A 27,586-nucleotide genomic window follows, 5' to 3' on the forward strand; every position below is an offset into this window, starting at 1 on the left:
TGACGAACATGGCGGCCAGGTGACTGGTTCGGGGGTGTGGCCAGCCAGCCATTACAGTTCGCTGAACGCTGACAGATTTTTACTACCAGTTCTCCCGAACCAGTACGAACCGGGAGCAACCCACCACTGATACAGAAGGATCATTACTATGTTTACCACGAGGTTATATTAAATAGAATTTTGCCAGATTTAAAGTATTTCTCCCTTCCCTTTTTAGGTTCCAGAAACTACAGAAGGTCCATTTTGAGAGGCTTCCAATCTCTCTCCTCGCCCCATGAACTGAGCTGCCTCTTCTCAGGCTGCTACCTAGACTTCCTCTTGCTTCATAAGCCTCTGAGTTTTCTCTGATCTATGACTTCCTTCCTTTGGGAAAGGACTTTCTTAGATTTAATTTCCCAAAACAAAGGAAGATCCATCTTTTGCCAATTTAATTGCCATTTGGCCTCTTAATTTCACCTATTTGACCTTAGGTACATTTCACAAGGTCGTCACGTCCTCTCCCATAATTAGCAGTTACAGTAGTGAGAGGAGCTTTTTCATTTAAAAATAGCAATAGCTAGAAAAACCCTTCTTAAGTTGTTTGCTCCGATAAGTATACTGTAAGTCTTTATATTTCAGAATATTGTTTCATTCTTCTCTCATACCCATAATATAGACCTAACATATAGAACCAAATTTGAAGACTATGGTATTGTAACATAACGTAATGCCCCTCCTTTAACCAGGTGGGCCCCAGATGAGCTGGAACTACAGTTCCCAAAATTCTACTTTATTTATTTATAACCTTCCCTTCTCCCAAAGGTGCTTTTTCAAGAGGCAACTGGACTTTCTGGTTTTTTCTTTTGAAGACGTTTCACTTCTCATCCAAGAAGCTTCTTCAGCTCTGACTGGATGGTGGGGAATGGAAGGATCTATGCACCTTGCAGACAAGTAGTCATTTGCATTCTTTTAACAAGTCTTCCATTCCCCACCATCCATTCAGAGCTGAAGAAGTTTCTTGGATGAGAAGCAAAACGTCTCCAAAAGAAAAAAAAAAAGCCAGAAAGTCCAGTTGCCCCTTGAAAAAACACCATTAAGACAACCATGACCTGGATGCCTGAGATATGCCTCCATACACATTTAACTTTCCCTTCTGTTAAAAAGATAAAGGTTCCCCTCGCACATACGTGCTAGTCGTTGCCGACTCTAGGGGGCGGTGCTCATCTCCGTTTCAAAGCCGAAGAGCCAGCGCTGTCCGAAGACGTCTCCGTGGTCATGTGGCCGGCATGACTCAATGCCAAAGGCGCACGGAACGCTGTTACCTTCCCACCAAAGGTGGTCCCTATTTTTTCTACTTGCATTTTTATGTGCTTTCGAAACTGCTAGGTTGGCAGAAGCTGGGACAAGTAACGGGAGCTCACCCCGTTACACAGCAGCACTAGGGATTCGAACCGCTGAGCTGCCGACCTTTCGATCGACAAGCTCAACGTCCTAGCCCCTGAGCCACCGTGTTACCAAATGATAAAACAGGAGGGAGATGGACCAATCGAACATATTTGCTGGACATCTTGTTGAGAAAAGCTGATACAGAGAGGCCCCCAAATCCCTTGATTGGGGCCATTTGGGTAGCTTCCGTTAGAAACCAGCCATTTTACTTCTCTCTCTAAACCAGAAGGGCAGAAAGCAGAAGTGCACGAGAGAGCAAATTTCCATTTTTGCCAGCTGCCGTTTACATACTTAGGATGTTTAGTCCTCCAAGCACAAAGAGCAGTGAGCATGAAGGACGGGAGAGAGGCCGTCTGTTTCAAGGAACGCAATGATCTCACTGCAGACCCTTTGCTGACCCAAGAGAACAGGCAGTAAAAGGGTTGACCTCATCCTGACTCTGCTTCCCTTTGGTTTACCAAGAGGGGACCTTCGGAAGGGTCTCTAAGTGACCTGCTCCCCCATCGGTCCTGTGCTCAGACTGTTGACCCCATTCCAAATAGCTAGATAGCTCCCAGTGGTGGATAAATCACAACTGAACCTCCTCAGAATCTCCTCAGAGCATAATTCCTTAAGTGTCACATTTGCTTTCTGTGGCTACGAAACGATCATACAGACACACAGACGGAATAAAATAAGTTCAACAGTCCATTTCAGAAAAATCTGTGAATGGGTGCAAGAGAAGAGCAAGGCAATTTTTTTTCCCATCAGAAACTCCTCATTTTCTGTCTTTATTTTGCCTTTGAGGAAGAAGAGTGAGAACCACAAATATTTGTAGTGTAGGGAGTGTTCAGGCCTGCAACGTTAATTAGCCTAACCCTCTTTTGAGGAGTTGACAAATTCCTGGTTTATTTTTTCTCTTAAGATCACCTTGTGGTGATCAACATGCTTGAATTCTTGGGCTTTTCTCTGGAGGAACCAAAGGTGTCTACCCAGACAAATATGACCAAATCTTTAATGGCACCATCATGCTGCCAGCTTGACCTTCGTCGCCATATTTTGGAGGCAGCAGATTTTCCCTTCATAGTTCCCCCATTAGTCAGCCAGTATGGTGGTGTGGTTTAGGTGCTGAAATCTGGCTTCAGATTTCAGTCCACCACAAGCCATCGAAACTTATTAAGCCAGTCATACTTTCTTAGCTGAACCTACATCACAGGGTGATGGTTAGTGAGGGCAAATGGGAGAAAGAAACCCCACTTATGCCATCTTGAGTTCTTAAATGGAAAGCAGTAGATAAACACCGGGTGTCCAACATTGGCAACTTTAAGACTTGTGGACTTCAATTCCCAGAATTGAATCCAGAATTCTGGAAGTTGAAGTCCACAGGTCTTGAAATTACCAAAATTGGACACCCTTGATATACATCTTCCAGATAAAATTATTTTATCTGGAATATTTCTTCTAGAACAGAGGTCTTCAAACTTGGCACCTTTAAGACTTGTGGACTTCAACTCCCAGAATTCTCCAGCCAGCTATTATAATTCTGGGATTTGAAGTCCACAAGTCTTAAATCGGCCAAGTTTGCAGACTTCTGTTCTAGAGAATTGTTCTCTAGAGGCTATATTACCATGATAATTTCAAAACTATCATTTCTATGTCTGATGATGCAACAGCTACTGTTCAAAACTGCGCACACATTTATACCTGAGACAATCTGCACATGTAAATCCGCAGACTAGATCCATCTTCATGCTGTCTCACTGCAAATTAAAATACAAGCATGGCAACTGACGTGTAAATTAATATGTGGCTATAGTGTGAGCCTGCAATTTCCTCTCCATATTTGTCCATACAAGAAACTTTATATGCTTAAATAAAAGTAGTTACCATCATCACCAGTTTAATATGTTGATATTATAATTGTTCTAAGTCCGAGAAGTTCTATTGTGGGATTAAATACCTGTGAAACTTTATTTGCATGTATGTTTTTATAGGGATTTCTTATGCTTTGGCAATTTATTACAGGTGTCACATGTGCATGGATTGTATTAGTGTGAAAGGCCACAAATGAGTCCAGAATTTCTGTTGTTAAACGAGAAATCAGTTGTTAACTGAATTTTTGTCCCATTTTACGACCTTGTTTGCCACAGTTGTTAAGTGAATCACTGCAGTAAAATTAGTAACATGGTCATTAAGGGAATCTGGCCTCCCCATTGACTTTGCTTGCCAGAAGGTCGCAAAAGGGGACCCCAGGAAACTGCAACCGTCATAAATATGAACCAGTGGTCAGCATCTGAATTTTGATCACGTGACCATGGGGATGCTACAATGGTCGTAAGTGTGAAAACTGGTCACGTCACTTTTTTCAGTGCTGTTCTAACTTTGAATGGTAACTAAATGAATGGTTGCAAGTCGAGGACCATCTGTAATCTTATTATAAACTGCCCCCTGCACAATATTTTAAACACAGCAGTGGAATAGGCCAGGGGTCTCCAAGCTTGGTCCCTTTAAGACTTGTGGACTTCAACTCCCAGAGTCCCTCAGCCAGCAAAGCTGGCTGAGGAACTCTGGGAGTTGAAGTCCACAAGTCTTAAAGGGTTGGACACCCCTGGAATAGGCTATTATTGGAATCAATATTGGAATTATTGGAATCAAGTAACAGACATCTTCCAGCGATATGTAATAATAAGACCAGGCAAACGGTCTGGTTATTTTCCTTGGTCTAAGAGTCAATGTTTTATGTTTTACAAGTCCCTAATAACAGCTGAGCATCACCTCTGAAATACCGAGACATGCAGATGTGTGCATGGATTGTATTAGTCTGAAAGAGGGCCAGCTTTCCTAGTGAACCCTTAATTATGGGAGGGAAGGAAGAGGTTTAACTGTCAGAGTGCAAGGCCCCGAGCATGACATTTTGGAAAAGGTTTTGGATTGAGTTCTCATGTGCGCGGTCATAAGCTGAGAACCTTCACATTTCTGCTTTCCCAATAGAGCAGTTGCTTTTTACTGCACTTCTAAGTTTTATGTCTAAACCATTCAACATCTAAGAGCAAAGTGTTCTTGTTTCCCATATGGCTCTATCTACAGTGTTATTTCCACACACCCCTCCATTTTCATAATGTGATCCACATCGAATAGTCTATGGTGCCGCATCCAAATGCATTGCACATGGGTGATTTTCTTCCTTAACTGTCTGTATCTCTAAGCTAACCCATCCTTCATCTGCTCCCTCCCTCCTCCTCCTCCTCCATCTGTGAGGTGCAGATGTGAGACGTGGAATGGGGGGTGGGGGTTGAAGATGGCTGAAATGTTTACAGCTTGAGCTACGGGTCTCCAAATGTTGGTAGCATGCTATGGACACTCTCATCAAATAACCACTAATGATGTGCGTGAACGAAGTTCTATTTATCAGGAGGCCAGCTAAGCATGTTTTCCCTCTAACCTTCCAGGAAACTTTCTATCACCCCGCGATTGTCTTTTTCTGGGCTCACTTCCAAAGTGCTGGACTGCAGCCAACCACCATTTTTATTTCCCGAGGATATCTCCCTCTCTCTCTCTTTCTCTCAAAACAGGTGAAACCACCTGGTCAATGTCTGCTTTGGAAAACTAAGCAGGGTTGAATCTAGTTAGCACTTGAAGGGAGGCCTCCAGGAAAAAACAGAGCTATAGGTTGCTGGTACGATCTCTCTCTCTCTTTCTCTCTCTCCCTCCCTCCCTCTCTCTCTCTCTCTCTCTCCCTCCCGTCCTCCCTCTCTTTTTCCTATTTATATCTCTGTGATCTAACCATCCATCCATGCTGGAAGAAGACAGTAACAAATCACTTCCACACTGGTTCCTCAAACCTTCATGAAATATCCAAGCATCAAGTTCAGCTTGAAGGAAGCTTGTCTATCTCTCGTGCACTGTGCACCTGAGGCTGGTGGGTTGGCTGACTTTTGAAATTAAATGAATCTAAATAAATGAGTCAAAGACCCTGGCCAGAAGTAGGGAATTTGCCTGTAAGAATTCTGAAGCCCACGAAGAAATAAATGTAGGCTATTTGTTCTGACCCAGATCTCCAAACACGACAAACTCTCTGAAGGTTCTTTTATTAGGAGTCCTGGCAGCCCCGGCAAAATGTTTCTCCCTCAACGCAAGCTAACAAGTCCATCCAGCTGGAAGATGAATAGTTGTCTGCCACATCTATTCATCTCTGCCCCCTGCCTTTTATCCCCAGAGCTAGGATGGGGTTTTGCTACTAGCGGTGGCTCTTCCTTCCCAAGGATCGGCCCATGGATTTCCACTGCTCTCCTCTTCTCTGCCTTCTACACATCTGCGTGTCAGGCACTGGACCCAGCTGTTCCTCCTCTTCCTCATCAGCCACTTCCAAATCTGGGGGCTGTTGACTCTCCATCTGAGGGCTGATGGATGGCCCAGGCTCCACCTCTCTCTCTCTCTGCCAGCTCCATTCCCTCTTCCCCCTCTCAGGTTGCCTTGATGCTGACCCTGACTCCCATGCCGCCTCCTCCTCTGATTTGACTACTGAGAGAGAACGGCGGCCGATAGGCCACAATACTATGGTATGTATGGACTTTGCAGCTCATGTGCCCTCTAAATCTTCTTTTCCAACCTCACTACAAGCTTTGTCCTCTCAGCTGAGCCTCGTCCCATGTACTTCTTAATGTTTCCTGCTGATTCATTGAGTAGGATAATGATGAGAGATCATGGGACATGGGGAATTTTCATCTGTTCTATGTTCTTTGTCCTCTGTCAGATTCTAGGACGTCTCTGGAAATCAGGAAAACAAACCTATGGAGGGGGCAAATTGTCAGATCAGTTTTGATAATATGGTTCTACAGCCTGGAAGGTCCCATAGCTCACCTCCAAATGTTTGGAGATGCTTCTGGCTTCTGTTACAGCGGATCGTCTTTGTTGTCTGGAGAAAGCATTTCTTGATTATGTCAATGGTTGGCTTCACATATTCAGTTTCTGGCTGGGTTTACACATTTCACTAAGTCATGGTTTGCTTAAACAATGGTCTGTTGGATAAGATGAATTTGTATATTATACAGAGTCTTAAACCATGGGAACCAATGTCCAGGTGCTTACAAGATGTTCAGCCCAAACTGAAAAAACAACAACCCCTATATAATGTTTTAGACTAACACAATATATCATAGCAATTGACTGGATCCACACAAACGGTCCTCAGGAATGTTGTTTATTTCTGTTGGATTGTTCTTATTTCTCTCCCGGAGTTCTCATCAACAACTCCTTGATCTGTTTCATAGGCAAATTGGCAGCGTTACTATCTACCTCATTTGGGCTACCTTGGCTAGTAATGCTGGATGGGGGATTTGGCAAAGTAGGAAGGAATTCCTGCAGCTCACTTTGGATTACAGCAGGGCTATTTAATCAAAGCTTCATAAAAGCAAGCAGGCAGCACTCATCGCAACCCATGTCTGGAATGAAGCATCTTAAAGAAACTTTCTATGGCTCAGAGAGTTAGTGAAGAGCTAAATTCTGTTTGGCGCAAACCTTTATATTTACCCAGAAACTCAGCGCCACCTTGGGCTCCAAAAAAAAAGGAAAAAAAAAGACTTTGAGCTCGCAGAGGGATCCCACTTTGTGGCAAAGAAGAAAGCCTAGCAACCCTTCTAATTCTTCAACATCCTTTAGTAACAAGGTGTTGTGTCTTGCCCGCTCTCACAGCAGCCGGGGCCTTCTTATCTGCTCCCGAACACGGAGGAATGTATGCCTCCCGGCCCCAGTCCTGGCTCCATGCCCAGACCAGCTGAAGAGGAGGGGGCACCTCCCGGTCCCAGCCCTGGCTCCATGCCCAAGCAGGCTGCAGAGGTGGGAGCACCCCCCGGCCCCAGCCCTGGCTCCATGCCCAGGCAAACGGAGCAGCTAGACCCCTCCCCCTCCTCCACAGCATGTGAGCCTGAGGAAAGTTTATTTCCAACAGCTGCTGATTGGAGTGACCCTCGCATCAGAAGACTGGATAGGCGGAGGCAACAGAAGGAAGGGAGGGACAGGCCTTAATGAGTGCTGAGTCATGGAGCCACACCCCATGGCCTATATAAAGGATCTGCTTTCTGGCAGTCTCTGAGTCAGGCAAAGTCGAACTTATCTTGCTGAAGTCACTTTCTGGTCTCCTGCCTGCTCTGAGGACTTTGCTAGGACTTTGGGCAAAGCTGCAGAGGCAAGCCTGATTCGGATTTCCCTGACCCGGCCGTCAGCGGAGGAGTGGGACACGACACAAGGATTGTCTATGGCAGTGGTCTCCAACCTTTCTGGGTTTCCTGATCAGTGGGGGTGGGGGAGAGAGGATGGTTCCACACGAGTGGTGGGCAAGCGCGTGTGCACACACAGTCCCATTTGCGCAAGCAGTCGCCATGGGTGCAAGTGGCCCACACACCTGCCACTCACATAAAGGGAGCTGTGCACGTGAGCTTGCCCACCCGCTGAGTGCACAAGGGGAGCTGTGCACTCGCCCGCTGCTTCCGTTGCCCGGTTCTGAATAGGTTATATAGTCACCCAACTATGCTACCCCGATTTCTAGTAAGATAAGATAAGATAAGATAAGATAACTTATTGTCATTTTAAAACTTTTTTTTTTAGTAAGGTGACAGTGCAAAGCTGTGGAGCACATCAAATTAGGAATAATGGAACAGGTAGTCCTTGATTTACAACCATTTGTTTAGTGACCAAAGTTAAAACAGCACCGGGAAAAAAAAGTGACTTACGACCAGTTTTCACACTTTATGACCATTGCAGCATCCTTCATGGTCATGTGATCAAACTTTGGGCGCTTGGCAGCTTTATTTATGACAGCTGTTCTGTCCCAGGGTCATGTGATCACCATTTGTAACCTTCCCATCCGGCTTCCGACAAGCAAAGCCATGGCTACCAACTTGTCTGATGTGTATTAAGAGCTTATGTGGAAAGAATTTGACATGATGATCAAACACAGGACATTTAGAGGCCTGGGTAAGAAAATCTAGAAGAATAGAAGGCTGACCACAGGTAGTCCTCGACTTACGACCACAAGTGAGCCCCAAATTTCTATTGTTAAGTGAGTTTTGTCCATTTTACGACCTTTCTGGCCTCAGTTGTTAAACGAATCACTGCAATTGATAAGTCAGTAACCCGGTTGTTAAGTGAACCTGGCTTCCCCTTTGACTTTGCTTATCGAAAGGTCTCCAAAGGTGATCACATGACCCTGGGACACAGCAACCAATTGCCAACTGTCTGAATTTTGATCCCATAACCGTGGGGATGCTGCAAAGGTTGTAACTGTGAAAACCGGTCATAAGTCACTTTTTTCAGTGCCATTGTAACTTCGGACGGTCATTAAATGAACTGTTGTAAGTCAAGGGCTAGAATAGAATAGAATAGAATAGAATAGAATAGAATAGAATAGAATAGAATAGAATAGAATTCTTTATTGGCCAAATGTGATTGGACAGACAAGGAATTTGTCTTTGGTGTATATGCTCTCAGTGTACATAAAAAGACAAGATACGTTCATCAAGAATCATAAGGTACAACACTTAATGATAGTCATAGGGTACAAATAAGCAATCAGGAAACAATCAATATCAATATAAATCATAAGGATACAAGCAATAAAGTTACAGTCATGCAGTTATAAGTGAGAGGAGACGGGAGATAGAAACGATGAGAAGACTAACAGTAATAGTAATGCAGACTTAGTGAATAGTTTGACAGGGTTGAGGGAATTATTTGTTTAGCAGAGTTATAGTGTTCGGGGAAAAAACTGTTCTCGTATCTAGCTGTTTTGGTGTGCAGTGCTCTATAGTTTCATTTTGAGGGTAGGAGTTGAAATAATTTATGTCCAGGATGCGAGGGGTTTGTAAATATTTTCACAGCCCTCTTTTTGCCTCGTGCAGTATACAGGTCCTCAACGGAAGGACTACCTGTACTTTATGTTCTTACTTTATGGATTAAATAAAGTAAGAACATACTGTAGTATGTATTTAGCAGGCTACTAAGAGAGCTGGAGGGTTATAGCAGTAAAAAAAAAAGTTTGATTTGGACCAGGGAAAGCTATTAAGTTTTCTGGGATAATTTTCAACTGTTGCTTTCTGTCCACCTGGCTAACTAAACAGGAATATGTATAGAATGTATAGAGTGACAAATATATAGAGTCTTACGATATAACTATGAGAATAACAGTTATAACTAGGACGTACAAGATTATGTATATTTAAAAGAGACTACATTGTATAAATATGAGATAATCGGGGTATATAATACTATGTATACTTAAAATTAGGGGCTGGGAAGTGGCTCACCAGGCTAATGCAGCCTGTTATTAACACACAACTGCCTGCAGTTACAATTACTGCAGGCTCGAGTCCCACCAGGCCCAAGGTTGACTCGGCCTTCCATCCTTTATAAGGTAGGTAAAATGAGGACCCAGATTGTTGGGGGGGGCAATAAGTTGACTTTGTATATAAATATACAAATAGGATGAGACTATTGCCTTACACAATGTAAGCCGCTCTGAGTCTTCGGAGAAGGGCGGGGTATAAATTCAAATTGAAAAAAAAAAAAAGAGACTTGATACAGACAGTACACTGTCATTGCAGAAATGGAAACGTGATGTATAATAAAGGAAAATGTATAATAAAAAATAATTAAAAAAGAAAAAGAAAGGAAAAAAGTGACTTATGACCATTTTTCATAGTTATGACTGTTGTAGCATACCCTTGATCATGTGATTTACATTCAGACACTTGACAACGGACTCACAGTTATGACGGTTGCAGTCTCTTGGGGGCACGTGATCTCCTTTTGCGACCTTCTGACAAGCAAAGTCAATGGGGAGGCCAAGTTATTAATTTAACAACTGTAATGATTCACTTAGCAAAGGTGGCAAGAAAAATCATAAAATGGGGCAAAACTCAATAAGTTTCTCACATGAATTTTGGGCTCAATTGTGGTCGTTAAGTTGAAGACTACCTGTATTTATAGAAGAAGCCAACCAGTGTGCTTGGGGCTCTTGTGGAGTGAACAAATCATGATCAAAGAAAAAAAAAAGTTCATCTGCCTGGAAGGAAGGCAACCAGAGTACAAGCAGTCAAGCCTCATTTCTGACCAGACTTCTGTGTTTCTAGACATTTAAAACAGAGGTGGTATTCAGCAGGTTCTGACTAGTTCTGGAGTAGCAGAAATTTTGAGTAGTTTGGAGAACCGGTAAATACCACCTGGTATTTGGCTGGCCCTGCCCCCATCTATTCTCTGCCTCCCAAGTCCCAGCTGATCAGGAGGAAATGGGGATTTTGCAGTATCCTTCCCCTGCCATGCCCACAAAGCCACTCTCACAAAGCCACGCCATGCCCACAAAGCCATGCCCACAGAACTGGTAATATAAATTTTTGAATCCCACCACAGATTTGAAAGAAACACAGTAATACTAAGCTTGTTAACAACAGTGACCTGGGTAGTAAAAACATACATGGTTTCCTAATGTTTTCTAATTCCTTGGCTGTAATATCCTATATTTGTGTGGCTCCATCTTCAGAATTGAAGCATCATATTTTCTTAACCATAGATCTGCAGACATTAGAATAGATTTTTTTTTTATTGGCCAAGTATGATTGGACACACAAGGAATTTGTCTTGGTGCATATGCTCTCAGTGTACATAAAAGAAAAGATATGTTCATCAAGGTACAACATTTACAACACAATTGATGGTCAATATATCAATATAAATCATAAGGATTGCCAGCAACAAAGTTACAGTCGTACAGTCATAAGTGGAAAGAGATTGGTGGTGGGAACTATGAGAAGATTAATAGTAGTGCAGATTTAGTAAATAGTGTTGAGGGAATTATTTGTTTAGCAAAGTGATGGCCTTCGGGAAAAAACTGTTCTTGTGTCTAGTTGTTCTGTTGTGCAGTGCTGTATAGCGTCGTTTTGAGGGTAGGAGTTGAAACAGTTTACAGTAGTTTACAGTAGTCGTATTTTGAAGCCATGTCTCAATAGAAGTGGCTCACCTAAAGAATGGGCCCCTGGCATGCAAAACTCTCCTTATAATAGTGGTGTCAAAGTGGATTTTTTCAAGGGCTGGATCAGCATTGTAGTTCTCCACAGGCCGGGTGTTGAGGGGGGCGGAGATGGGACGGAAGCCTCCTGCAGCACCCTGTTGGCAAAATGAGGTGTGGAGGGGGGCACACGTGCCCCCCCACTCCCCATTTTCACTAGCAGAGGTACTGAGGCCTGGTCCTTTGCTATTTCCAAGCTGGCCCAAGGGGCCAGATTTATGCACCCCGCTGGCCAGATCTGGCCCATGAGCCTTGAATTTGATTCCCCTGCATTAGAAGGATGAGGGAGGGTTTAGGTTTTGGACAACTTTTAAATTTTGGATTTTAAATTTTATTTAAAATGTATCAATGGTAGTTTAAGCAAGATTATCATCTCTAGTGCTACAGAGAAGACAAGATTTTAGGACATTGAACAGAATGTTTATGATACAGTTCAATTAGTGACCATTCAAAGTTAGGGTTGCAGCATCCCCATGGTCACGTGATCAAAATTCAGATACTTGGAACCAACTCATATTTATGACACTTGCAGTGTCCTGGGATCATCTTTTGTAACCTTCTGAAAAATGAAAGTCAGTGGGGAAGCCAGATTCTCTTAATAACCAGGTTACTAACTTAACAACTTCCGCGATCCACTTAACAAACGCAGCAAGAAGAGTTGTAAAAAGGGGCCCAACTCACTTAACACCTGTCTCGCTTAGCAATAGAAATTTTGGGGCTTAATAGTGGTCTTAAGTCGAGGACTGCCTGCAGTTCTGATCCCACTGCAGGGATTCACATTGAGTACTTGAGGAGTTTTGCACACCAATTGAACAATCTCTTAATCTTCTGCTTGAACTTGGAAATGCATTTTCACAGAGATGATGTCATCCGTTAGGCAGTCCTGACAGCATAAGCCCTGATAAATACGAAACGTGTGACTTCTTGCTCTCTCTATGCTAATTGTATATTCAGCTGGCAAGTTAGGCCAGAATAATTACAGTCATTATGGAACACATGTCTATGTAGGAGAAAATCTTGGTGGATCCAACGATTCTTCTTCCAAATAGATGCGCGTGGAATTGGACTCTTTATTCCACCCGAAAAACTGCTCCCTATTTTGAGCAATCAGTCACCTAATTAGAACAATTGCTTGGAGTATTAGTTCTTTTTCTTCTGAGTGTAGAATCAGATTGTCACCTTACAACGTTTCTGCTTCTGCGTTCTGTGAAATTTAATAGCAGCCTGATGTCTCCTTGTTCGTTTGTTTTTTTCCATGCTAGAAAAAAATTCCTGTTACTTAGCTCTAAAAAAATTAAAAAGCAGGACGAGAACAGCGCCCACAGTAAAAAAAAATGGAGACGTTTGTGAAACTCCAAAAGAGTTCAGGTTTCTAAGGATTTCAGATTTCATTGTGTGAAATTTGTAAGCTAGGACACTGCAAAAAATGTTCAATCTTCAACATAGCTGTGCACAGGTTGTCCTTGATTTACAAAAATTCATTTATTCAAAATTCAAAAATTTTGAATTTACAAAAATTCAAAGTTACAACGGCACTGAAAAATAGGACATGATCGTTTTTCACAGTTCCGATCTTTGCAACATCCCCGTGATCCTGTGATCAGAATTCAGATGCTTGGCAACTGGTTCATATTGATGACTGCTGTCGTGACCTGAGGTCATGTGTTCACTTTTTTTCAAACTTCTCACAAGCAAAGTCAAAGAGAAGCCAGATTCATTTAAGTACCGGATTATTAATTTATCAGTAAGTGATGGCGCAGTGGTTAGAGTGCAGTACTGCAGGCTACTTCCGCTGACTGCCAGCTGCTTGCAATTTGGCAGTTCGAGTCTCACCAGGTGCAAGGTTGACTCAGGCTTCCATCTTTCCGAGGTTGGTAAAATGAGGAGCCAGATTGTTGGGGGCAATAGGCTGACTCTGTAATCAGTTTAAAGCACTGTGAAGTGGTATATAAACTTAAGTGCTATTGCTATTGCTATGAACTGTGGCAAGGAAATGGGACAAAACTCACTTAACAAATGTTTCACTTAAGAACAGAAATTTTGGGCTCAATTGTGGGCGAAGGTTGAAAATTACCTGTATTCCCCGATTCCCAATGTGGGTTAGTTGGAGAACTGCCCCTAAAAGTAATTACCTTCACTTGAAGCAACAAGTAACATCAAAGAGATGTTTCTACAACTGCAGTGAATGAATTGTGGATATGCCCAGCTGTTGTGATCACATTATGTTCACCTTTCTCCCATTTCACTTTTTTTTCTGCCTTCTCATTGTGGTTTGGCTGCAAACACCTAATGTTTTACAAATTGACTTCTAACCATATATCGTGAATGCCAATTAAACAGTTTCCCCCTGATGAAGAATTAAATCCAGTATAATTTCCTACTAGGTAGGAAATCCGTACCTCTCCAGATGTCACTTGACACTGCCTCTACTTAGCCTTATTCCAGATGGCAAGTCATTAGGGATTATGGAACAGTAGCCCAATGTTTTCTCGAATTGTATAGATGTTATCTCTCCTCTACTTCAAGATGATGTAGAAAGGAGAAATTTTCCTCAACCAGGACTAAACATTTGGCATTTGCAGGATGTCTCTGTGTTATAATTTGAATCAAAATTGCACCAAGAAGGCCTGAAGAATTTTTTTAAATTTATCTAGGAATGTTTCGGTTTATTTCCATTTATGTCATCTGGAGAGATTCCACATTTTAAAATTTCAGAGGGAACCTTATTTCCGTACATGTTGGTGGGTCGAAGCAAGATTTGTTTCTGGGTTCAGTTGCTGAAATTCCCTGAGTTTAATTGCGTTTGTGGTTTTTATGAAAGCACCCACGTTTATAACAGCAGCACTTCCCTAGTACACAGTTGAATATGGGTTAATTTCAAATATGGGTTAATTTCAATTCTCTCCAGGATATTTGTGGTTATGAATAGCCATCAAAATAGAAGTCAGAGAGCCAGGGGTGGGCTTCAGATTTGCTGCCCCGTTGCTGGGTGGGCGTGGCCATGGTGGGTGTGGCTTAGTTGGCCACCTGCACCATGGCAGTGGGGGGCTTTTTATCCCTCCCCAAACTTTGGAGGCTTTTTTCGAGCCTCCAGGAGGGCGAAAACTACTTCCCCTCCCCAGAAATAAGCCCATTTTTTGCCCTCCCAGACCCTCCACGTGGCCCCTGCCCTTACCTAGAATGATGAACGGGCCGCGTGAAGACTCCCAGGAGGGGAGGGGTGGGGTGGGTATGGCCAACCAGGGATGGCATTTGGGGTTTCGTGAACCCCGGCCTGAACCCTGCCGAGCCCCCAGGAGCCCCCCCTCTCGAAGGTAGCTCAGAAGACCAAGGAAGCCTTGATCTGAAAAATAAGGAGAGCCACCAGGGCCCAAGAAGGCGAATCAAGAAGATAGTGAAAACAAGTTGTGCAAAGTATGGCTATATTGATCAAAATGAAGAAGAAACTCACATTTTAATCATTTGAACAATTTCTCCAGAGAAAAGGCTCCTCACTAATTCATGCATAGAATCATGAACAGAGCCTGAGAAAGTTGTCACCTTACAAAACTGGGAGAGAAATGGAATTCTAAATAGAATAGAATAGAATTCTTTATTGGCCAAGTGTGATTGGACACACAAGGAATCTGTCTTGGTGCCTATGCTCTCAGTGTACATAAAAGAAAAGATACGTTCGTCAAGAATCATAAGCTACAACTCTTAATGATAGTCATAGGGTACAAATAAGCAATCAAATATCAGGAAACAGTCAGTATAAATTGTGATGATACAAGCAACAACATTACAGTCATACAGTCATAACTGGGAGAAGATTGGTGATAGGAACGATGAGAAGATTAATAGTAGTACAGATTTACTAAATAGTTTGACAGTGTTGAGGGAATTATTTGTTTAGCAGAATGATGGCGTTCGGGAAAAAACTGTTCTTGTGTCTAGTTCTTCTGGTGTGCAGTGCTCTGTAGTGTCGTTTTGAGGGTAGGAGTTGAAATAGTTTATGTCCAGGTTGTGAGGGGTCTGTAAATATTTTCACAGCCCTCTTTTTGACTCGTGCAGTATACGGGTCCTCAATGGATGGAAAGATGGAAAACAATCCAGTTGTTGAAATTTCTATATTATTATTTTATCCAATTCCATTTCAAATTGTTTTTATCAGATTTTAGTCATAATTTGTGTCGGGAACTCTGCACTTTGATATGGCCCAAGTGCTAATCAATAAAGTAAACTCAACTATATTATTATTTCTTAACCACTTTCAATGACTCTTGTTTAAAGAAAAGCTCTGGATGCTGTTGTGACTATGAAGCAGCCAGGAAATTGCACTGTACAAAGAGCTTTTGTACTGCTGTTGGATAGAAGTGTTATAAAAAGAATGATTAAACATTGCAGGTAGTCCTCCACTTACAGCAGTTCATTTAGTGACCACTCAGAGTTACAATGGCACTGAAAAAGTGACATGACAATTTTTCACATGTACCAGCATTACAACATCCCCATGGTCACAGGATCAAAATTCAGATGCTTGGCAACTGGTTCATATTTATGACGGTTGCAGTGTCCCGGGGTCATGCGATCACCTTTTGTGACCTTCTGACAAGCAAAGTCAGTGTGGAAGCCAGATTCACTTAACAGTTGTGTTACTAATTTAACAACTGCAGTGATTCACTTAACAAATGTGGCTAGAAAGGTAATAAAATAGGATAAAATTTACTTAACAAATGTCTCGCTTAGCAACATAAATTTTGGGATCAATTCTGGTCATAAATTAAGGGATACCTGTACAAATCCTTACTGCATCTAAATACTAAATATCATCGCACACACATACACACATGCATGAAAAGTGGAAGATGGGTAACAAAATAATTGGCCAGCAGTGATTTTCTGAAGATTTAGGAGGCTGTAGAATAGTTTATTCTTGCTTCACTGAGGATCTATGAAAGGCAAATACTTAAGATCTAAACCAATGTTTTGGTAAGGGAATCTGAATAATTGAAGTACAAAACAGAATCATAAAATGATGTTATAGGCTTTGTTAATAAATTAAAAGTTAATGTATTTTCTTGGTTAAGATAATGTATTACAGAACGTTTTAAGGACTACACTTATTAACTGAAATTATTAATTTATTGCATTCATATCCTAACTTTCCTCCAAGAGTTCAAGATGGTGTAACAGAGTATCCTCCTCTAATTTTTTTTAAAAATGTCCTTCTAGTTAAAGTTTCTTAGTTATTTTTAAAATCAGTCAATTTAATATCAAGTTTGGGAAAAACAGGAGTGATGCGGTGGCTCTGCAGTTAAGACACTGGGCTTGTCAGCTGGAAAACCGGCAGCCCAGTTTCAAGACTCGAGCACCACATGAGGGGATGAGCTCCCATCCTTGCCCCAGCTCCTTCTCAGCTAACAGTTTGAAAGCATGCAAATACAAGTAGATAAATAGGTACACTTTGGTGGTTAGGTAACAGCACTCTGTGATGTCATGCTAGCCACAATCACGGAAATGTCTTCGGACAGCCACGGGCTCAATGGCCTTGAAACGGAAATGAACACCACCCCCTATAGTCAGCAACGACCAGTGGAGTAAAAGCCGCAGAGACTCCTTGGGAAAAACAATCAGATGGAAAAAGGCAAGTACTGTATTGGCTGCCCACTTTAATATCTATACATTTGTAAAGCAAGATCCAAGTGCTAGAGTAAGCATGACAAAACTGAGGGTTTCCTACTATTGTGCATCTTGGTGAACCCCAATAATTCTTGTCTTTTCTGCAACAGACGCCATCATTGTCCTCATCTACCAACCAGGCCCTTTGACACGAACGAGAAGCCATGTCTTCTTTCTGAGTATATGGAAAAATACCCCCTTTATGCCAACATCCTACCTAGGGAATCATGCAAGCCCACCACGGAGTACCAGAAGCAGCCAGTGCCAATGGAAGCCCTTTCAACAACCAAGTAAGAAAAACAGAAGTGGAAGCAAAGGGAGGGCTAACCATATCTATTTTGCAACTATCCAAATGACCACCAGGTGGGAGCAAAGAGAGTTCTCTGTGTAATGGCTGTCACCTAGTGGTCATCTGAATTGCAGACTTAGTAGCTCCAAAAGAAGAGCTGTTAAAAATCAAAGATTGTGGATTTGAATGCATAGTTGTGTATATCTGTGGGGGTTTTTTGGGAGGGGGTGGGGAGATAATGTTGCAATGCATCCTTCTTTTCCCAGATGTGGATGACAACAGTAGGTTTCATTATTATCCGAATGCTTCTGGATGAGGTCTTTAACTGTATATTTGGGCAGATGCCTTCACGAAATACGAAGAATGAATGCAGATGTAATTGCCTCTCATTTTGTAAACTGATTGGGCTTTCCTACTTTGCTAATGGGAAAGAAAATTTGAATGATTAAACAAATCAACTTAATTGGGGTTGTCCGTTTGAAAGAATTCCTTCCAGAATGGGAAAACCAGAGCTGAGGAATAGCCAAGTCCATCCTCTTCCTTATAACTTTGTTGCTATTGTTTTAGCCACACCTATAGCCTTCCAAGTCATTCTCCTGTACTAACTGCTGAGTAAATTTGGATGCTCCACAACTGAGGCATGCGAAATAGGTTCATGTGCTATCTTTATACACCAGTGGCACAAACAATTAAAAGCAGCACAAGTGCTTTCTCATGCAATGTTTTTGTACTGTATTGTTTTCGTAGTTTAGTGTTAACTCAGTACACAAATATTTAAATTGTGTATTTCTATTGAGCTAAAGCATTTTATAAGAAAGTACTTTTATTCACTACTGAATAAAATAAATAATAAAATAATAAAATAAATTCACTACTGAATTACAAAAAAAATATTGCCAATAGATCCTGAAGAAGAAAAAAGTTAATCTGTCCCTCACAAAACCCTGTAATCCTTAAATTGACTAAGAAACAATTAAATAAAATGGCTTTTTTGAAATTCTTAAGTATTATGCCAGCATTTATTGATTGATGGAGTACAGTAAAAGTTGTATCATCACAATTCAAGCAATACTCTCCGCACCTTTGCCCTATTGTATGTTTGCTTAAAAGTTTCCTACAATACAGAAAGTATCCATTGGTAGATTTTGCTGTTCAAGTCTTCCCAAAGTGGAAAGATTTTGTACCCTTAGGTCACAATTTTTTAAAAAATGTGTCTGTAAGAAATAATACGACAACCTGAAAACATTCTGAGAAGTTTAGATTTAGTTTTGCTTAGATCATTAAAATCTATGGGATGGCATATTAAACATTTAAACATTGTAAAGCTTTTCATTTTCTTCTTAATATCTTCTAGTGATAATACCATATTAACATTAAACATCATTATTCTCATCATACATATACTAACAATTTTCATCTTATTTATATCTATCTTAATGTATTTTCTACTTGTTCTTTAGTCTTCTTCATTTCCAAACTCCTTTTTTATTCCCCAATCATTGATAAAATATATTATAATATTAAGTTTAGAGAAATAATGTGAATGTGAATGATGCAGCAAATGGTGAACAATGTTGCACAGAGATGCTTGTATCCAGACGACACACTGTATGAGGAACATTATTTATTTTTGTAATTGGAAAATAACTTTTTATTTAAAAAAATCTACGGGATGGCTTGGAAACATGTCAAATTGTTTTCAATAGTTTGTTTTAAATTAAGCACGACTATCTGTATAGTACAAACTATTCGCTTAATGAGAGTTGTTGATGTTTACAGGAGAGATTATATCCCACATGAAGTCTTCCGTATTAAGCAGAAACCTCCTGATAAATATGTCAAGAGCAATGAATGTATGGACCTACAGTCTACATATAGACAAGACTATAATCCATACTCCGTATCTCGAGTGGCTCCTTGCTTGCCCCAGGAACAAATGTTTTCATCTACTGAGAAGATGATCACAGTCCCGACATATAAAAGTAAGAGTTGAAAGAATAATTATAAATATTTTAAATGCATTAGGCATCCGTTTTTCTCAGCTCCCAAATGGGAATAATTATTCCACCTTGGAAGCTGGCATGTTTTTAAGGGGTGCTTATAAGTGCCTTGATCAGTGGTGAAATCCAAATTTTTTTTACTACTGGTTCTGTGGGCGTGGCTTGGTGGGCATGGTGTGGCTTGGTGGGCGTGGCTTGGTGGGCGTGGCAGGGGAATGATACTGCAAAATCTCCATTCCCACTCCAGGGAAAGGATACTGCAAAATCCCCATTCCTTTCTCACTCCTGGGGGAAGGATATTGCAAAATCTCCATTCCCACCACACTCTGGGGCCAGCCAGAGGTGGTATTTACCAGTTCTCCGAACTGCTCAAAATTTCCACTACTGGTTCTCCAGAACCCGCTGGATTTCACCCTTGGCCTTGATAAATCTTTTTGCCCCTTAAACTTATGTCGCCTTGAAATTTCTGGAAATTTTGATCTTGTCCTTTTTCAGGGTCTCTAAGGAAGTGCAAATGCTTAAGACCCTTACACAGATCTGCTGGTTTTCCCCTATCCCTCTCCTTGGTGTTTTATGGTGTACAACCTGGGGAATTGGCTATGTGTGATCAACATATCAACAATTAAGAAGGAAACAAAATCATTCTTATAGAAAAGTCATCAAGATGTAGTAGAACTCATTCCATAGGTCTTACTCACAAGAAGATTGTCTACTACCCTGTTTCCCCAAAAATAAGACATCCCCTGATAATAAGCCCAATTGGGATTTTGAGCGCATACGCTAAAATAAGCCTCTTCCTGAAAATAAGCCCTCCCTGAAAATATTTAAACACAGAGCTGGAAATCGGATAAGACAGCAAGGGGAGCCCCATCTTGTTCCATGCGCCCCAAAATAATAAGACTTCCCCGAAAATAAGGCCAAGCACTTATTTTGGGGTTCAAAAAAATATGACTGGGTCTTATTTTTGGAGAAACACGGTAGTTAAGATCCATAGCAAGTATCAAAAGAAAAGAAGGATCTTATCAAACCATTTCCTCCTTCAGCAGAACTAGGAATCTGCCAACCCTTCTTCATGACAACTTAATCCAAACAATCGGATGTGAGGGCACATGGACGCTGTTACTCTTCCTTTACAATGACAAACAATGACAATAAGCAATTCCTTTTTCCCTTGACATGTCTCAGATACATGTAACATCTGGACAGTCTTACTTATTATCTCAAATGTGTGGATCAGCATGAATTGATTTCTCTATCAGTGGGCTTTCATGATATGATAGGAGCCATATGTAAGTCTCGGTCAAAGGTCTGTACTATCTAGAGCAGCCTTTAGCTGAGGATTTGAAGAGCTCTGATAAAATGCGGCTTCACTACATTTGGTTGCAATTTGCAAGATTTTTCAAAATACCTTGCAAGTGGAAATCTTCTTCAAATAATTGGTCCCACAATCTTATTCCATATTGTAGTGATTCATCCTTTAAGGTCTGAATCTCACCAGCTTTCAAGGGTATGACAAAGCCAGCGAGCTTTCATATCCAGCCAATTGGACTGCCAATAGGGAGAACCAGATCTCTCTTAAAATACATTCAAGGTGTATAGTATATGCATGCATGAGTCGCTTCCACCTACGGGCAATTGCTCCCATGAATACATAAGCATCCATTGAAATGAATGGGAACACACAACCAAGAGACCACAAGGCCAGTGGTCAGAGGGAGAGGGATATAGAAACTGTGAACTGTACAAAATAATCTATTAAATTGCACACTATTATGGTGCCACACTGCAGCCCCAAGCAGGGATACATTAGAAGATTGAAAAGAAAATATATTACAGTGAACGTACCACAACTTTACAGCCTTATTATTCCTTTAGTTTACTCTGGCTGCTCATCGAGTTATACAGACAGAGAATCCGCCCCAATAACTTTGCATGTGATTGCCACTGTCACTTCTTCTTACTCAGAAATTCCTGATAAGAGAACATAGTTGTAAAATGATTGGATCCTACATTATGAGCAGATGGTTTTCGATCTGGTATACCTGCTTCTAATCGGTTAAGCGTCTTCTTTATCTTATGAACTGATACTTCCAGCTTTCGTTGTTCTCATGGCATATTTTTTAAGTGGGTAAACTATGTCTGGTTTAAGACCAGCCATGGGAAAACTGAGGCCTTCTAAGAACAGTAAGATCACTTCTTTCAAAATCCCCAGCCAGTCAGAGGTCATGGTGCTTGGCAATGATGAGCAGTTGGAATCCTTTTTTCCCCCCAATTGTTTTTATTCAACGTTTGCATCTTTAAATCATAATTACATTTTTACAGCTTTCCAATACCGGCATTTTTTAGTAATATCCACTATCCTTCACCCAATTATATACATTATATACATATGCATTTTGTTTGTTACATACTTATTTATATAATCAATACATTTTATATACATACCTACTACGCATTCAGTATAACATCTCATTATAATATCTTCTCTTTTACTATACACTATCCATTAATTTTCAATTCCTTTTCCAGCCAATCATACCATCAGTTCTGTATTTCATAATAAATCTTAAGGACAGAGAGGTCCTTAAGTTCCATTGTTAATTTATCTGCTTCTGCACACTCCAGTACCTTTTTTATAATCGTGTTTGTTGGAATATATTTGTTGCTTCCAGTTTTGGGCAAATGAAATTCTAGCAGCCGTAATTATGTGGAGTATGAGATATTGAATTTTTTTAGTCATTTTTTGTTTTGTAATCCCTAACAAAAATAATTCCAGTTTCATATCTATTTTTTCCCCAGTCATTTCCTCCAACCATTTTTTAATTTTAAGCCAGTAATCTCTTGCTTTGGGACATGTCCACCACATGTGGTAGTATGTCCCTTGTGCACAAGGGCAGTTGGAATCCTACAAATACCTGAAAGATCACCATATCCTCACTGCTGTTCTGCCTTTTCTCCAACATGATCTATCTTATATATCCATGATATATCAACCTGTGTTAGATTTATCCTTTTAAAAAAAAATTCTTAGCGCTTTTCTGGTAAGTGCAGGAACCTCTTTTTTCAGATCAACCCTGTTTTGATGCATTACTTGAGACTGAAATTGACCAACTGCCTTGCTGAGAGAGCCTGATGTCATGGACTGAGAATAAATGACTGGCCCAAAGTCACCCATATGGCTTTCATGCTTAAGCAGAACTAGAATTCACACTCTCCTGGTTTCTAGCCTGGTATCTTAACTGAATTTGCTCTCCTATTTATCCTTTTTAGATTACCTATTGTAGTTGGGTTTTTTTTCTGTTTTTAGTATGAGTTGCAAGAATTCAGTTTTCTCCTCCTTCCTGAATCAAGAACAGTTAAATAGTGTATGCCAATGCTTATGTATGATCATAGTGGTCTGCACATCACCTGGTCTACCATTTCATACCTTTTATCTCCTGCAGTATATTCTGTTTTTCAACCTTGACAACCTTAGATTGTATGGACTTCAATTCCCAGAATTCCAAACCCCCCTCATTGCATGGCAGTCAAAAGGGAAGCATAAGAACATCCCGAATTCAGCTTCACTCCTAATAATTATATGAATGCAAAGTGGTTTGCCAGTGTCTCCTTCCGAAATGATTTATTAACTTCCTGTTTGTCCACTGTCCTAGGTTTTCCTAGGGAGTCAATCTTGTCTATGGCTTGGAAATTTGCCATTTCTTCATTACATGAAGATAATTCATCTACAGATAATTCTGGGATAATAATGAATGGAATGGAATGGAATGGAATGGAATAGAATAGAATAGAATAGAATAGAATTATAGAATTATAATAATATAATATAATATAATATAATATAATATAATATAATATAATATAATATAATATAATATAATATAATATAATTAATAGAATGGAATGGAATGGAATGGAATAGAATAGAACAGAATAGAATTATAGATTAATTAACGTAACATAACATTACATCACAACACAACGTAACGTAACATAACAACATAACATAACATAACATAACATAACATAACATAACATAACATAACATAACATAACATAACATAACATAACATAACATAGTACAGTACAGTACAGTACAATACAATACAATACAAAAATGCTAGAATAAGTGTAATATTAAGAAAAAATAGCCATAAAATTAATCTAAGAATATTAAACATGATAGATTAACTTCTAAACAGGATGAGGTGACTATAACTGATATGATAAAATATCTGAATTCCTTGCAGTTTTGCAGTGCACTGTTTTAGTTTTTTTCATTAACTCTGAGGCACAGTGTTCTCTCCAGATAGGGAGATAATTTTAGCGTTCCTTTGTCAATGCTGATGACTGCCTGAGCCATGTCATGCATGGTTTCACTTCAATGTCTTGCTTTCCTCTGGGTTGTCCTAATTTTTCAAAATCCTGGTACACAGGAAGCCATTGTTATTTCCTGCAGAAGACTTATAAAGGACAGTAAATTTGCAAACCTCACTTTCTAATCAGTTTCGGAACTTGCTCATTAGCTACATCTAAGCTATTAGAGACCTTTGAACTGACAATTTTGAAAACGCCAGGTGAGTCTACCTTCAATCCTGAATGGAATAAAATTTTAATTGTAATGTTCAGAATTTAAAGAATCTAAAATGAACAGCAAAAAGCTAAATAAGTTTTGATCTTAGAGAGCTAGAAACAAATTTAGGGTCCAGATACAATTGGAGTATTAAACCTTTTACAATAAAATTTTGGAATTAACTGTAAAGAACAAGCAACTTCTCATGGAAAATAGATTCTGTTTTGGTTTTAACAAGACAAAACAAAGATAAATAATTTCATGAATTCAAAAACTGAATACTAGAGGGAATTAAATTTTTTAAGTAGAGGAAAATGCTAAATAAAAGAATAACTTTTATCTGAAAAGTTGAGATAGTATAAAAAGAGGTCTACAACTGAAAGGCCAAGAGAATGACCTAGAAAAGTGTTTCACTAGATATAGAAAAGAAACTGGCTGAGGTTTTAAAATGAAAAAATGAAATACAAATGGCAAACCAAGAAAGTAAATTATTTTTCCTAGTGGATTTACAAAAAAGGCTTGTAAAGCCTTGAAGAATTCTGTGCAAGAGGATAAAGAAGAAATGAAATCAAATTCTCTGGCAGTATTTGAACAAACTGAAGATTAAGACTGTTAGAAGTAAAAGGAAGGAATATAAAATTGGTTTATTTGGTCAAGGTTAAAACAAGATATGAGGTTATTTCTGCTAACCTTTTAAGGGATTTCTGTGGACACCAAGACTGAAAAATTGATTTGTTCAAAGTTAAGAGAGGAGTGTGGAATGAAGAGATAAATGTTTGTATCCTTAAATGGAGTGGAGTCAGTAAATTTGTTTACATTTGTTGTAATGAAGGCTGGAAATCTTTATACATTTATTCTCTCTTTATTATATTTTTATTATTTTTCCTTCTTTCTCTTTTTTCTTGCACTTTTTACTTCTTTCTATTCTCTTTTTAAAAGTTTAGTTCGCATTAGATTTATTACTGCAATCCAAATTCTTAATAAAATTATATGTGTAGAAAAATATTTCAGTTGACATCAGAATCAAGAGGAATTTAAGATCTGAATCCCATCTCTGAAGCAATGAATAAGAACTCAAGTGTCTCTGCCTTTTCTAGCTTATTTATAGAAGTCTGTACTACTAACTTTCGGTTCAATGTTTAAGAAGGAGAAGAAATGTCGTCTTCTTTAGAACTTAGAAAGGCCTGGAGAACCATGTGAGACATTTCGCTGGTTTCATTCAAGATAAGATTACTAGATCTGAATGGCAAAACTACACAAACTTTTCACTCTCTGCTAATTACATGAAGTTTTCCAGGCCAGAATGGTAAACCTGAAAAGAGCAAATTTCCACATGCTTGAAAGGAAACCGCTTTTGCAGTTAAGGCTTGCAATAAAAAAAAAAAAGATATGTATGAACTACATTAGGATTGGTGGCTTTCGATGCAAAGTACAAGTTCCAGAGCCCTTGAATTGCCCTTAAAATGGATGCCAGGAGTAGAATGTCGCCAAGGTTAGCTTATGTTGTCTTGCTGTTTCATTATGAAGGTGCCATCTGTCTTTCCAGATTCTACTTGCAGATACTTGGTGGGCCTACTCAAATCTTACTTCTATGCTAGCAATGGGATTTTTTCAGGATTACCTCCAAGTCAGTGTTGATACCTGCCCACTCCCTGGGAAAGTCCCTACAGTTTTCTTGGCCTGGTTTTTCAGAAGTGGTTCATCATTGCCTGCTTCCTAGGGCTCAGAGAGAGGGACTGGCCTAAAATCAGCCTGCTGACTTTATGCCTATGATAGGACTAGGACAACTGGATTTCTTGGAGAGCTGGATCAGCATTGTAGTTGTCCTCCGCGGGCCGGCTGGGGGGAGAGGAGACGGGATGGATGCCCACTTGCAGCACCCAAAATGGGGTGCAGGGAGGTGCAGGCAGCCCGTGCACACCCCATTTTCAGCCTGGATGGCTTCTTGCAGTACCCTGCCCGCCAAAATGGGGTGCAGTGGGGCACAGGTTGCCCCTTCCATACCCCATTTTTGCTTGCAGAGGCACCGCGGGCCTGTCCTTTGCTATTTCCAGGCTGGCCCTGCAGGCCAGATCTAAGCATCCTGTGGACCAGATCCAGCCTGTGGGCCTTGAGATTGACATCCCTGGACAAGGATTTAGAGTATAATGTTTTCTAGCTGAAGTCTTAACCACTGTACCAAAGTGCCTCTTTGCAATGGGATAGTAACAGAATATCAACACTCCAAAATTAGAAATAACAAAATGATGTGTTTATAGTTGCCTGATTCCGTATGCATTCCGTTAACAATTCCCATAACTCCATCTTTATGTGGTTTACTGCTAGTCATTTGCCGTCATTCCAATAGGAAAAAAAACCCCATGCAGCACGTTGTAATGAAATTGATTTGATGAGTTTTCTTTTTTTGTTTAAAAATAAATAAAAAATTTTCAAAAAAAAGAAGAAAGAAAAGAAAAAAAACCCGTTTTCATTTTTTCCTGTCTTATTGTTTGCTTAAATGCAGTGAAATTTGCTATTTATTAGCGTGGAGGCGGGAATGTTTGAGAGTAATGATATCCTCTTTAATCACATCTGCTTACATTTCAGCTGATTACGTGGCATGGAATCAGCCGAAGAGAGAGATGATTAAGCCAGATAACAATTACCGTCCACCCGAAAAAAAATTTGATCACAGGACCACTAACCAAGATGCTTACCCATACAAAGGGCTGGTCACCACCAAGAACTACAAGCCAGTAAAGCCTCTTCACATCTCAAAGGTCCCCTTGGAGAGCATGACCAATTATAAGTTGAATTATGTGCCTCACCGCATCCCAGAACGCTTCGTCCATACACAAGAGCCATTCAAGCCATGCGGTGTTCCGTTTGATGGTCTCACCACCCACAATCTTTCTTATAAAGGGTTAGCAGGAGAGCCAGCAAAGTCTATGAAACCAGATTATGTCAGGCCAGATGCAGGCCCTTTTATGGGCACGACTGAATTCAAGGACAATTTCTTAGCGTGGCCAGTAGGTGCTCGCCTCACCAGAAAGCCGGTGGCTTACACTCCTCCTAAAGAGAAGATGGATCTCCAGACAACCGCACAGACCCACTATGGAGATCCTCATGGGCGCCCGGCAACCTCGTGTAAACCCTTGGCCCGGGTTGCCGAACACACAGAACCCTTCGGCAACTGCTCCACTATGAAGGAAGACTTCAAGCATTGGCACTCTGAAAGACCCAAGCCCATCGTGCCACATTCAGAGATCACCTTGTCCTCCGAGCCCATGGACCTGTTGACCTCCTTCCAAACCCATTACATCCCTCACCCGCTCCCTTCCATAAAGAGCTTTCGCCCCCGCTTGCCAGTGGCCAGACCTCATGTGCCGTTTGCTGAGACCACCACCTACGGCACAAGTTACACAGCAAAGGAAGTGCATATATGCCCTGCCTCTTTCAAAGAGCCACCTGGTTACGTTTTTGATAAGATTGATGAAGGTGGCCACAGGCGGTTCCGAGCGTCAACTGTGATGCAATCCCGGCGTGCATCAAACTCAAAGCTTGCTGATTACAGAGGCCTCTCTGGCAACCGGCTAAATCAAGACATAGAGGTGAAAGCTTGA

The 27,586-nt window shown here is 40.6% G+C and overlaps 1 protein-coding gene across 1 annotated transcript; it reads left to right on the plus strand.

Annotated features, from left to right (window-relative positions):
- Window positions 1-8: 8 nt before the first annotated feature.
- SAXO1 (stabilizer of axonemal microtubules 1) lies at window positions 9-27,586 on the plus strand. The gene is made up of 4 exons (XM_058168054.1): window positions 9-19; window positions 17,233-17,412; window positions 19,191-19,393; window positions 26,571-27,586. The coding sequence occupies exons 1-4, from the start codon at window positions 9-11 to the stop codon at window positions 27,584-27,586; spliced, it is 1,410 nt and encodes a 469-aa protein (XP_058024037.1).

The sequence above is a fragment of the Ahaetulla prasina genome, chromosome 2 (genome assembly GCF_028640845.1).
Source record: "Ahaetulla prasina isolate Xishuangbanna chromosome 2, ASM2864084v1, whole genome shotgun sequence".
Lineage (NCBI taxonomy): Eukaryota > Metazoa > Chordata > Lepidosauria > Squamata > Colubridae > Ahaetulla > Ahaetulla prasina.

Excerpts from the sequence above, each read along its gene's own strand:
- SAXO1 (XM_058168054.1), top strand. Across the intron at positions 17,413-19,190 it reads GAAGCCCTTTCAACAACCAA|GAGAGATTATATCCCACATG; the intron begins GTAAGAAAAACA and ends TGATGTTTACAG. Across the intron at positions 19,394-26,570 it reads CACAGTCCCGACATATAAAA|CTGATTACGTGGCATGGAAT; the intron begins GTAAGAGTTGAA and ends CTTACATTTCAG.